The sequence below is a fragment of the Melospiza georgiana genome, chromosome 17 (genome assembly GCF_028018845.1).
Source record: "Melospiza georgiana isolate bMelGeo1 chromosome 17, bMelGeo1.pri, whole genome shotgun sequence".
In the NCBI taxonomy this organism is placed as follows: domain Eukaryota; kingdom Metazoa; phylum Chordata; class Aves; order Passeriformes; family Passerellidae; genus Melospiza; species Melospiza georgiana.
This window is the reverse complement of record NC_080446.1, coordinates 11,949,372-11,962,574: the sequence shown is the minus strand read 5'-3', so window position 1 is coordinate 11,962,574 and position 13,203 is coordinate 11,949,372. Positions and strand designations below refer to the sequence as shown.

Here is a 13,203-nt window from a genome sequence, read left to right as displayed (position 1 = left end):
TTTTTTTAAGATCTATTGGTGAAAATAGGTGGCAGCAGCGCTGCTGTGATTGTTCATGTGCAATCTGTGCTCTAACAGCAAGGCTTCTTCTGAAAGGAAAATCCAATTCTCACCTCCCCAAACATCCCAGATACATCATTAGATGAAATACATGGTGAAGCATAGTGAGTCTGACATTTTTTTCATCTTCAAACCAAGTCCTACATTTAGCAACTGTAATCCAAAATTTTACAGTATCATCTGGCTCATGGCAGGAATGCATTTGAGATTTTTAGCACTTGAGAAGCCTGTGTTTTACATATTGCATGTTGTGTGAATTCTCAGCTGGAAAAAGACAAGTTTGGCCATATGGAATACATAAGGAAGAAATTCTTCCCTGTGAGGGTGCTGAGGCCCTGGCACAGGGTGCCCAGAGAAGATGTAGCTGCCCCTGGAACCCTGGCAGTGTCCCAGACCAGGCTGGACAGGGCTGGGAGCACCCTGGGATGGTGACATGGCAGGGGCTAGAACTAGATGAGCTTTAATGTCCCTTCCAACCCAAGCCATTCTGTGACTGAGTAAAAGCAGCAACCCAAAGTCATCAAGCACAGGTGGAAGGCACCTGAAATATAAATTTTCAGAGCACAGCAAATCATCTCAAAGCTACCAGGTCTCATTTTCTGACTGGCAGAGATTGATGGCAGGCCACAGAGCAATTTTTCTTAATACAGGACAAAGGTTCTGCATTTTACCAACTGGAAAGCACCCTTAAGAAAACACTGATTCCCAGTTTGGAAAAGGTGTTGTAAGAGGGAAAGAAACCTTTATCAGATGATGCCATGTCACAGGAACAATTCACACAGTGGGGAACCACAGAGAGGCTCAATGATCTCAAAGGTCTTTTCCAATGTGGTTATTTGTGTGATTCTGTGACTCCAGCAGAGCAGAGATGGGGACTGTGGGAATGTGTGGGATCTCAGCACCTCAGGACTGATGTGCTGAGTCACCAAGACCACCCTTGGGGGGCTCGGGAGTCCTGGAATGTTGCCAGAAGTGTCTGGTGGCTGGACTTTGATCCTGCACAGGAGACGACACCTGTATGAGGATGGGAGGATTTCACTGGGTGAATGGTGAAGGGATAAGTTAATTAGAGTGTGAAACACAGGGTTTAGGATTTCTGTACAGGGGGGTCTAGAGAAGTAAGACGGAGGAATTGGGGCGTGTCCTGTTCTTCTTCTTCTTCTTCTTCTTGGCCTCCATCTTCTGTGGTGATGTTGGCACTTTGGGATTGGTTATTACTAGAAGTGCACTGGTCAATAAGGGTAAAAGGTATTGGGGAAAATTGATAAATATTGTATACGTAACTTTGAGTATAAAGATAAGTGACCGCCCCGGGGGCTCTCAGTGTGCTCATGGCTGGCTGCTGTGCAGACCTCTGTCGGGCCGAGAGAAAATCTTTTAGATAAATAACTAATAAACACTGGAGACCGAGGAAAAACCTGAAGCCTCTTCTCGTCCTTTGGAGCGCGGGCTGCCCAAGGCCACCCCGGGCCTTTCCAGGTCTTTGAAACAGCCGAGAAACCGACAGGAATGTCTGCCCTAGAACATCTCTGCTGCCATCTAAGCTAAAACATGCTCAGAGCCCAAAATCCCTTCTAAACATGGAACCAAATGCATCATGAGAGATCTCCAGCTCCTGCTTCACCAACAGCCTGTCCCCAGAGCAGGGTCCAGGGCAAAGGAAGGAATTTTCCTGCTGTGGTGACAGCTCTTCACGTGCAAGGTCACCAGGGGCGGCCAGGAGGGCTCTTGGGCTTCCTGATCTGTTCCACATCCAGAATTAGAGCAGCCAAAATGCCAGGCAGAGCTGGGCCAGCCAGGCTGCTGCCATGTGGGGAATGTGCTCACGTGTGAGCTGCATGGGCAGCGAGAGCCCCCAGCGTGCTCGGCCACCCTGGTGTCAGCTGCTCACACACCTCCTGCCACAGCTGTTCCTAGGACAGCCCCAAAAACTGCTGCCTGAAAAGGCTCTGCCTGGACACATCTTGGTTTCTCAGGAGCAACAGCAGGCAAAACTGAAAAATAAATAGGATTTTTCTCCCTACGCCGCAGCTTTGCTTATGTCATTTGAGAGAGGAATGGCACTCGAGTAAAGACAGCCTTTAAAATCTGTTTTTGAGAAAATAGAAACATGAAGCTGAACATTGAAACATGAAGTTTGGGGAGAGCAGCTGTGCAAGATAATCAGAAAAAGACACCCTTTCATCGGGAAAAAAATTACGGTATTTGCATGGATTGTTCAATATGGAAATGCTCTTAACTGCACAAACAGATGGGTCTGCAGCAGGTCTGCAAAAAAACCTCCATGAGAACATTTCATAATAACGGGGCAGACTGCCCAGCCCTGCCCATGCTTAACGTCACCATCTCCCATTGCAGTAATGCAGAATTCCCAAAGGAGTTCTGGGAAGCCTGAGGCTCCCTGAGCAGCAAGTTTACCAGAAAGCTCAACCCCACCATCACCAGGCTTCAATCCTCTTGCATCACACCACGGATCAAGAAAGAAGAAGTTGCATAATGACAGAGCTCAGCTTGGGAGGGGCTGGTGAAAAGGTTTTCCCAGTGTGTTCAGAAATATCTGGCAGCACTGAGAGAACATTGTTGAGAAAACCTGGGTACAGAAAGCCCAGGGAAAAGAAGAATCTTACCAGTTTAATGCCATCACTTCCTGAATCCACACAGCTGACTCTGACCACTGCATTAGAACCATCCATCAGTTTTCCCCTCCAGTGTCCCCCACATGCTTAGGTAGGGCCTAACCAAGCTCTGCTCTCAAATCCATCTCTGAGCCAAACCATCCCAACTTAAAGTTGATCATGTATCTAGCATGAACAGGCTCCTGTTGCTGTTATGAAACTCAAATCAGCTGTGTCAAAGCAGGAGCCCTGTGCTCTACAGGAACAATGTTCTGTGTTCAATCCCTTCAGCCCAACTGACTCCAAAACAGGCACTATGTATTTTACAGAACAGCCAAAATGGAGCTTATTTCCACAGGGATACTGGGTCACCATTTGCTCTTCAATCAAGGAATCAATCCTTTACTCACCTTTAAAAACAGCCATATGGACACATACCCTACAAAGCAAACACCCAACACCCTGCATAGCTGTTACTGTCCCATAGGAAAACCACATCCATCTTTCTGTCCTTCCTTCTCATTAAATACATACCCAGCTGCTCTTTGTATCTGCAGCCTTTCAGAAGCTGAACAAATACCAGATGCATCTAAAGAAATAATATTTATCTTGTGCAGCCCAACCACTGTTCTCTCTGCCATACCCTGAGTGATCCTACACCACAGAACCCAGACAGAGGTGGACACTGCTCCAAAATCACTCCTTATTTATCAACCTGCCAAAATTCCCTCAAGTTATCCCACTCATGCCAGGCTATGCCCTAAAATCTACTTCAAGCCCCTTCCTTTAGGCAGTGGGGTGCTCAGACATCTCTAAAGGAACCAACACCTCCCGGTGCTGCTGGTTCATCAGCCAACATGGGCAGGTGAACTCAATGCCATGGGATTTGTACACTCTGTGCTCACAACTCAGAGCCAGAACACCCCAGGGAAGAGTTTTGGGGAACACAGGATCAACAGCAGCCAGGAAATCCCTCTTCAAGGGAAATGTACTTTCACCCTGACTCATTTGACAAGATAAGTCATTTTACAAGTCATACAGACCACATGTAAATACCCTGGTGATGGTGTCAGCAGCCCCTCTGTGCTGATGGGCTCAGCAAGGAGAATTTGCTCTCTGTGGCTTCATAATTTTCCTACTTGCTTGATACCAAGTAACCACCAAGTCAAGAAGAAAAGCATTAACTCTTACTTTCTGAAGTACTTTAAAACACAAGAAAACAACCAGTGGAGAAAAACAACAGCTTTTTGCCTATTTTATTTAGGGGAGAGGTTTTTTCAAGCAAATTTTAATTACTTTTTTAAAAACAAAACAATCATATAGCGTTGCAACAGAGATCATGTGCAAGACTGACCCAGCACATCAGAGTTTGGCTGCCCTCAGCCAGCACTTGTAACCCTATCAGCCAAAACCACTGAATGCTGCAGAAGAATATGCGAGTTTGACAGTAGGGGAAACATTTTAGATGTTTACCATCAGTTGAGTTTTCAAATGAGCATGGACTATTTTTACCAGTCCAGTGGGAGTAGGGCTTATATTCAGTACGAAACAGCTGATTGCTTGTTTAAACAATTTACACTTGGGCTGTTGAACACACCCTGGATGAAGCTTCTGTAGGTAAAATAATCAACAAGCTGTCTGCCGCTGGGAAATGCCCCATTTTGGGAAATAGATGCATCCCTGGTGGGAACATTCTGCCAGATTTTGTAGAGCTTCTAGAAACACAGAAAGCCAGGCAAGGCAATTTCAATGGAGCTTCAAACAATATCCATGAAGGGCACGGGAGGAAATTAAGCTTGTAATCAGATTTTTGGTGGACATTTCAATTCCATGCATCATAAATCTCCAGAGGTGGAGGCCAGGTGTCACCTGTTGGAATGTCATCTAGAAGATGGTCAGTGGCAACAGGAATGGAAACCATGCTTCATTATCACAGAATGAATCATAAAATGAATGGTCTGGGTTGGAAGAAACCTTAAAGACAATCTGGTTCCATGGGCATGGACACCTGCCACTAGACCAGGTTGCTACAAGCTCTGTCCAGCCTGGCCTTGACCTCAGGAATGGGACAGCCACAGTTTCTCTGGGCACTATCAGGTAGCTAGGTGTGAGAAAGCAAACAGGAAGGCCCTCAACTTCCTTGAGGGATTCCCCTGAACAAGGGAGGTGATATCTATGAAAATGTATTAATGGCAAACTGCCAGCGCTCACAATTTCTTACCGCACCTCATTACAACATTTCCAAGTGATGTGCAGAAATGCAAACAGAGAACTGAAACCCTGCCCCAAAAGGGGGGAGGTGAGAGCTCTTGTGAAACCACTGCCCATCAACACTTCAGCCCAGGAGCTCTGGGCACAGAGTCCCCCAGGCACAGCAAGTGCAGCAACCCACCAGAAAATGCCACGCTTTGAACGAGCACCCACTCACACCTCTGTTGGCAAAGCCTGAGCATTTTGTTCCCTACTTGGAGCAAGTCTCACCCACGTGTAGCTGGAGTCCTTGTCACTGCTGCTCCATTCAGGGTGCCAAGGGAGAACACACAAGCCATTCACACAGCTAAAATAATCAGGTTTTCTAGTCCAACGAGCAAACTGAAGGCTCTGATCTTCCGTGTCCTGAATCCATACAGAAGTTCACCATCCTCTCTGTCCATGAACTCCATTTATCCACTACAAGTTTCAAATCTCCAGCCAATATTTGTAATATGCCATCACTGCACAACCACACTGCCCTTCCCTAAAGCAACTCAGTAGTTTTAAAACATATCCAGTTGTTTGTAACAGCTGCCAGCAGAATGAGACAAAAGTTTCACAGACATGAGAAAATCCAGGTGCCATTTTCTGTGCACACCCACCCCTCATACTGCCCAGGTAGTTATTGTAACAACCACACCCCCAGAACCATGCAGAAATACAGCATTGCACAAAACCAACTTTTTTAGGTAGGGCTCTAGCTTCAGCACAAATTATTAAATCCCTCATGCTATATCTAGAGAGCTGTCAGAGCAGTGAGGAGGATGAGGAAAAAGTACTAAATAAGAACATTAAAATTGTCACTGGTGTCATTTACACGGCAGCATTGCACTTGTGCTCACAGCAGCTCAGCCAAGAGCCTCTCAGACTAAACTAAAGGACCATGTTAGGTCAGAACCATGGCTGGTGTTTGGCCTCCAGGTGCAACAGCAGCAGGAGGTGCTGTTTCTGGAGCACATCAGCCTGGCCACCACCAGCAATTCTGTTTCAGCACTGCCCTTGGCAGTCCTGCTGCTGACCCTGAAGAACGTCCACTGAAAGTGAGGAAGCAAAGGGCAAGGCTAAAGCAGCTCCATAAGAACGTTGTTCTTCCAGGCACACTTGAACTACTTTCCTGAACAATTTTTTGCGGGAAACCTCCTGAAGAAGGTGTGAGAAGAGCCATCTCTGCATGCTCAGTGCCACCGGCCTCGTGCTCCGGCAGTCTGCCAGCAGCTCCACCACCTCTCCCAGTGACCCTGTTCCACTGCACCCCCAGGGATACAAGTCAGATTTACTGGTTCCCAGGACCCTCTCCATTGCCCTCTCTGGGCTAAGGGGGACTGGCAACCTCCCAGCCCTTGGCACTGCAGCCTTTTGTAAATACAACCGGTATACCCTGGCCAGCAGCTCTGCAATTCCACATTCAAGTTCCTGCCCCTATCTGGGGCACATGCCATTTAATCCTGGGCACTTATGGACATCCCACTTGTTTATCTGGTCCAATACTTCCTGGATAATCCCTTGGATTTATATGGATGGATGCTGTATCCCTGCCAGAAGCAGCTACCGAAGGTTTCTGAGCAAAAGGCTGGAAAGAAACAGATCCAACAAAACTCAAATGAAAGCTGCTCTCTTGATTCAAGGCAGTTGAGCTGCTCTCCCAGGCAGGAGAGATTAAACAATCCCTGTCCTCACTGCTTTACCATGGAGCAACCACCCAAGTGCTACCTGAGTGCCTTCTCTCTTAACAGATTTGATTCAACGGAGAAGAAAAATTCCACTCTGTCTCCAGGAGCAGGATTATGTGGTATTTGAGCTCAGTAAAGACTACTTCCAGAGGATATCTTCAATAATGTGGAATGCCCTCCCATGGAGGCACATGTCCAGGGGTGCTTCTGAATGGGCAAACCACAAGAGACCACACAGGCACTGGGTAATCAAGTGTCACCAAGCTTTAATATCTGTCCCTTTCCTTCCCTGCACTGCAGAAAACAGCAGGACAGAGACTGAGAACATTGGCAGCTCCCTGCTCCTGCCCTGCCTGGCATCCTGGGATGCAAGAGGCTCTGCAAAGCAGGAATGGGGCTTGAGATCTCCAAAACATCAAACTTATCACCCTTCCCTGCATCTCCCTGCAAACCAGCTACTGTACCTGACAGGGATGAGTCAAGTTCTGCTTTCAAGTCACTCCTTGCAATGGAAAAACAACTTCCAGTGACTCTGAGCATGCCAAGTGCCTGAGCACCACAGTGCTCAATCTGCTGACTCACAGCATCCAGGAAAGCACACCCCACATGTGCCTGAAGGAGGCAGTTTGCTGTTCTCAGACATTTATCTCATCCCTTTGGGACAACCACTCACCTGGGAACTACCCTGGAGGTTCCACTAGTAATGAACAGAATGGAGGATGCAGCACATAAAGTACAACAGAAACACTTAGGACAGAAGACCCTCAAGATATGACAGGGGAAAATGGGTCTCAGCACACACACAGAGAGCCCTTGGTTACAAGTTTTAGATCACAATCCCTGTGTTTTCCTGCCCCTCAGGCCAAAGTGACAACCTCAAACCCTTAAGCAGCATCACCATGCTGCCCTGGAGCAGCATCATCTTTGTATCTCATCTGCACCCCAGAGCAGGGAATTCAGAGCAGTTACATGAAATCAGTTAATTTTAAACCCATCATGGCCTTGCTCCAAACAGCCACAGCCAAACCTAGAGACTCCATCCACCTATGGAGAGAGGTCAGGGAGCTACACCTGGGGAGAAGCTGTGAGTCCCTCCTGTCCCAGCCTGTGCTTCATAAATGAGTGTCCAAACACAGGGGCTGCTGCTTGCACTACCACACCATGCTGCTTGGTGACTGCCCAGATCTGGGAGAGGAAAAATTTCAAAGAAGCCAGGAAAACACATGCCTTGACATGCCTGAGGTACTACACTACTCCCTGTTTTAATATCCCATGTTTCTATTGATGCTCCCCCCACTCCTGCACTACCCACACAGCTCAGTCATCCCCACGATGCAGGGATATTCCCTTTTGGAGGGATGAGAAATGCTGTCTGAAACTCCCAGTTTTGTCACCCTCTCCCACACTGGCAGATTTCAAAGCCCACCAGAAAAGAGCTACACTTTCTGTGATGGAATCTACAACTGTCATTGCCCTTGAAGAAAGTACAAGATTTACAGCTTCATAAAATACTAATATATTCAATGTAATTTATTACCTATTTTAGGTGCACATAATGTGCCTGATTTCCAGAAGCACAGCACTGTAGTGCTCAGCAATGCTTCTAAACTAATTAATATCTGCCAAAACCAACAATCTATCTCATCTCTGGTGCTCTGATCACCAGAAGAACATTTAAAGAGGCTGTATCACTGGAAGGGTAACAAGTCATCCAGGAAGTTACCAAAGAATTGAATGGTCAGTTTGACACAGGATGATCCAAAATCCTGGAGCCAGTGGGAGCAGCAGAGCCAATGTAGAAGCATGATGTAGAAGCCCTAGGAAAGGCTGGATGTTAACAGCCAGCATCTGTGCATATAACAGATGTGTGAGGCTGGTTTGTATATTTTATTTTTTTTAAACATGCTCTCATAGTTGTTTGGTTTTTTCTTATAGAAATATTTATAGGAAGAAACCTCAAGGCTACAAGGCCCTAAATCTATGATTACATTTTAAAGTCAAATCATATAAAGAAACCCAAACCAAACAAACCACATCTCCTAATTCTATATTTGCATGTCCTGTTTGTTCTAGGCCCAGAAGAGGAACCATAGGCACTTATTATTTTGTTAAACAAAGTTCCAATAAGCTCTGGCAGCCTTTACTATCTTTATTGTTCCTTTCTAGATGTGCAATGTCATGTGCCAATAAAAATAAAAGCAGAAGGTGAATACATTCTCCCAGAGATGGCAGAAGCCAGGAGCACTGGCCAAGCCCCATCTCCTTGGTTAGAGGGACTCTAAAAACAAAGTTTTACCTCCTGCCTCTGCCCCTGGTCCCACCAGGCACTACCAACACTGCAGCTGGGATAACTGGTTTGAGAAACAGAGGCACAGGTTACACATAAAACAGGTCTCATCCAAATACCTTCACAATCCAGGGTCTAATTAGAGAGTTTTGCAATAGGTGGCATTTTTTTTTTTTAATTCCCTCATGGTTGTATTTTTACCTCTACAGGCTGCCCAGGCTGAAGTTTGTATGAGATTATTAACAGACACTTCAGCACAGAACTAAGGGCTGTCCAAGTGACTTAGGCATGTCTAGAGCAGGGTGAAGGAATACTGTGCCCCTGCCCTAATTAACCACCCCTCACAAAGTCCTCAGCACTGCTCCAAGTCCCCTTGATGTCCCAGTGACTGCTCCAGCCTGTCTCCCCTGCAAAGCCCACCACAGGTACCCACCTGCACAGCAACCACTGCTACTGACCTCAGCCTTTACACACCATTATGAGATTTCACTTTTGAGAGCAGCACTTTACCAGAAGCATTTCCTGGAGCTTCTGTTCCTTTTTTTAGGCCACATCAGCAATACTAAGCAGAGAAAGAGGAATCAGAAAGCCAAGAAACTAGAAATATTTGTAACGTTCACAAGCAGCCAGAGATATCCTAGTGAAAGAGAAAACAGGGAAAAATCCATGTTTCCCACCACCTCAGGATGGCCATTTGGAACTACATGGTCCTATGAGGAGGACACCATAACAGCAAACACCACCTATGTACAAGTTCTGCAGCATTAGGCAATGCCATGTGCTGCTCTTTGTGCTGCAAACGCAATTCCATGTGGCTTGGGATTCCACCCTCTGAGTGGAGCCAATTTGGGCAGTCCTGGACTGCTGCTGGTGCAGGCACCTTTAGTGCAGCTTGGCCCTAACCAACCCAGATGAGCTGCTTGCTCCTTCCCATCCAAGCAGGACTGGAGACAGCCACAGGCAGCAGTTCTGAGTTTTGTAAGGACATGTTGCTTCTAAGAGACACTCAGCAATGCTCCAAACACAATTCAACTTTTCCCTAATCTCCTCTCTGAAAGCAAAGACCATGGTTCTGTATCTTTTCAGAGCTCTCAGAGCTGGACAGTCAAGCAGACCTTGGTATAAGTTCAGCACCTCTCCCATCTAGTAGGCTACAGACTTTCTTAGGCGCAATCTAGTGGCTCAGGTGTTTAAAAATAAAAAAAACTCTTCACCTTTCAGAGGCTTTAATTTCTTTTTTGACTTATCATATACAATACGATAAGTCTTAAGTATTTCAGGGAGTCAGGCTCATTCCAGAGTGTTACAACACAAAATGTGAGAGGACAAGATCAGAGAAATTAATTATTGTTTTGAAGCAAACCACGTGCCTAGAGAGGAGTAATTTTATGAGTTACAACCCTCAGCCCTGCTTTCCCCAGTCTTCAGTGCCACAGGTTTGTCACAGAGTGCCTGTTCCATTGCTCCTACCAGCACTCCTGGCTGACAGCTCCACACTACAGTGCCTGGTCACCTGTGACAGAGCCACACTAGCAGAGTTTGTCCCAAAACAGTCAGGGGAAACTCTCTGCTTAGGAGGAAGAGATTTTATTTTTTTAGCACTGTGAGCACCATGACTGACAGCCACCCACCATTTTCATATCCACCCCAAGCTTTTCTCAGCATCACAAATACCCCACAAAGGCTGCTAGAATAACTAACAAGAAAAGTGTTCACCAAGCCCAAATTAAAACTGTGAGTAGCTACCTCACTGTCACACAAAGATTTACGTGCATGAAGAACCCAGTCCTTCAACAAACTGCAGAACAGGGCCAGCACTGGCTGCCAAATGGCTTTGTTTGCTTTACAGCTTTACCTGCAGGAGTTTACAAAGGAGTTTTCATTCAGAAGCTGCAGTCATTTTACATCAGAGCCAGCCATAGAATCTATTTAACTAGCATGGGAGTAAACACTTTCCAGCATTTCACCTGTGCCTTATCAATATGATTAACTACTAGGCAGTGTGTGTAATTCTTTCGCTGAAGGAAAAGGGCTGTGGATAGAAACTGCAGAAACTCTGTGAAGGCAATTTGACAGCCACTGTCAGCCACACTGCTATAACCATGTTCCCTTCAGCAGTGGGGTGGTTCCCCAGTCAACTTTACACCAGGTGACTCAGGGGGACCTTCAGCTGCACAATAAATCACTTAGACTATCTGATATTTTTATTGCAATGACAGTAAGATTTCTCCATCTGCTCTGCTGTGCTCAAGGGACTCACCATATCCCAACGAGTTACTGCATGCCTACCATGGGGTACATCTAATTGTGCTTCTGCCCTGTCACATACAGTCACAGCCAGGTTACATGAATACGAGCTCAAGGGAAACAGCAAAATGCACAGGAGAGCCAGGCACAGCTCTGTCTGAGGACACAGCTGCCAGCTGAGTTAGTTCAGCAGGAGTGCATTACTTCTGGAGCTTGGATATCGCGAGTGAAACCTACTTTGCATCAATATGAAAAGTAAGTTTTACATGGATTTTAACACTAGTAACTACTCTTGTGAAAAAAAACCAAAAAAACAGAAACATACTTCAGATAAGGCTGAAAGTAACTTTTCATCCCAAAGGTAGAGAAGCCAGGCTGTCTGAAAGCACCTCACATTCAAGTTCAAGGAATCTACATATACACTCAGGTATTAGCAGAACCTTTCTGCCACAGGAGTGGAAACTCGCCAGCCCACAAAACATAAACACGAGAGATAATGGAGCTCATTAGCTTTTAGCCGTCGGATGTTGGCTGCTGCTATATCCACATCTCCCTCCTTCCCCAGGCGGTTGTGGCACCTACCTCACTCCAGTCTGAGCGCTCGGAGCTCTCAGCAGGTGCAGCTGCAGAGGCAGAGCTGGGAGTCAGCGCTCTCCTCACTGCCATGCCGGGCACCTCCTGCATCCCAGAAGGGCAGAGAAGCTTCCCGGGAAGGGCAGAGAAGCTTCCCGGCACAGCTCTTCCCAAGGACACCACAAGCAAACACGTGCTGAACCCACCTAAGGATTAGCCCCCCTCAGGTTTTACGTTTTCATTCACCTCAGTAGAAACTGACACTGTTTGTACATTTCAGGGTGCTATTCACACATCCTCTCCACCACTATAAAAACAGAAACTTACCAGTAAAAAGCAATTTTGTCCCCAAGCTTCTTTTCATTGACATTTCTATCCAGGACGTTGTAGCAGATGTTGGTGGTCGCTCCTTTCATCCATTCGATGAAGATCTTCCCCTTGGTCACATCGAAGTTGTACTTCAGGAACGGTCCCGTGGGCTGACTCTTCCAGTAGAACTCTTTAGCGATGTCCCCCCAGAATTCTGCAAAGGCAAGGGGCACCGGAGCCCGTGAGCGGGAAATAGGGATGAAGGAAGGGGGATGAGGCAGGTAACGTCTGTGGGGACACGCGCGGCACCCCCGAGCACCCCACAGGCGGAGGCTCTCGGGGGGCTCCCCACAGCCCCCGGAGGGCCCGGGCAGCCGCCGCCCCGCCGCGCCGGCCCCGCTCACCGTGAGGCTCTTCCACGGAGCGCTGGTACAGGCGCTGGTAGTGGGACAGGGAGGGGATGTGGGCCGCGGGCAGCAGTTCGGGCCGCGGCGGGTAGACAAGGGCCTTCTCCCCCGGCAGCCCCATGGCTAGGCACCGTCGCTGCGCGCGGGCGGGGGCCGCCCAGTCCCGCTCCGCCGCCGCGCGGAGCCGGGGGCGGGTACGGCGGGCACGGCCCGCCCTCGCGGCGGAGCGAGGCGGCGGCCATGTTCAACGGCCTCTGCTGGTGGCGCCGTTTCTCTCGTGTCCCGCTGTCAGTGGTGTCACCCTCCCTGCAGTGTCCCTGTGTCAGTGGTGTCCCCTTGTTTGCTTTGTCCTTTCTGTCTGCGGTGTCCCCTGTCAGCCGTGTCCTTGTTTCAGTGCTGTCCCGTGTGAGTGGTGGCGCCCTGTCAGCCGTGTCCCCTATGTTAGTGGTGTCCCCTGAGTCAGTGGTGACCCCCTATCAGCCATGTCACCCTGCAGCTATGTAAGCTATGTACCCTACACACCGTGTCCCTCCTGGCACCAGTGTGTCCCTCTCCAGTGGCGTTCCACTGTCAGACATGGCCCTTCTGTCAGTGGTGTCCCCCTGCTGGCCACGTCCCCATGACCAGCAGTGGCCCCTGTTAGCAGTGTCTCCTGTCAGTGGTGTCCCTGTGCCAGCCACATGCCCATGATCAGCAGTGACCCCTACACTGGTGTCCTCCCCATGATCAGCCATGTCCCACTGTCAGTGGTGTCCCCCTAACAGCCATGTCCCTAAGACCAG

General features: G+C 48.0%; 1 protein-coding gene across 1 annotated transcript in view; it reads right to left on the bottom strand.

Annotated features, from left to right (window-relative positions):
• ACSS2 (acyl-CoA synthetase short chain family member 2) overlaps positions 1-12,572 on the bottom strand; it is a 31,144-nt gene extending 18,572 nt beyond the window's left edge. Inside the window, exons 1-2 of the mRNA XM_058036421.1 lie at positions 12,419-12,572; positions 12,033-12,228 (exon numbers count right to left, since the gene is read on the bottom strand). Coding sequence (XP_057892404.1) covers positions 12,033-12,228; positions 12,419-12,542 — 320 coding nt within the window. The 5' untranslated portion in view covers positions 12,543-12,572. The remainder of the gene's footprint in view (positions 1-12,032; positions 12,229-12,418) is intronic.
• Between the last annotated feature and the right edge of the window lie 631 nt (positions 12,573-13,203).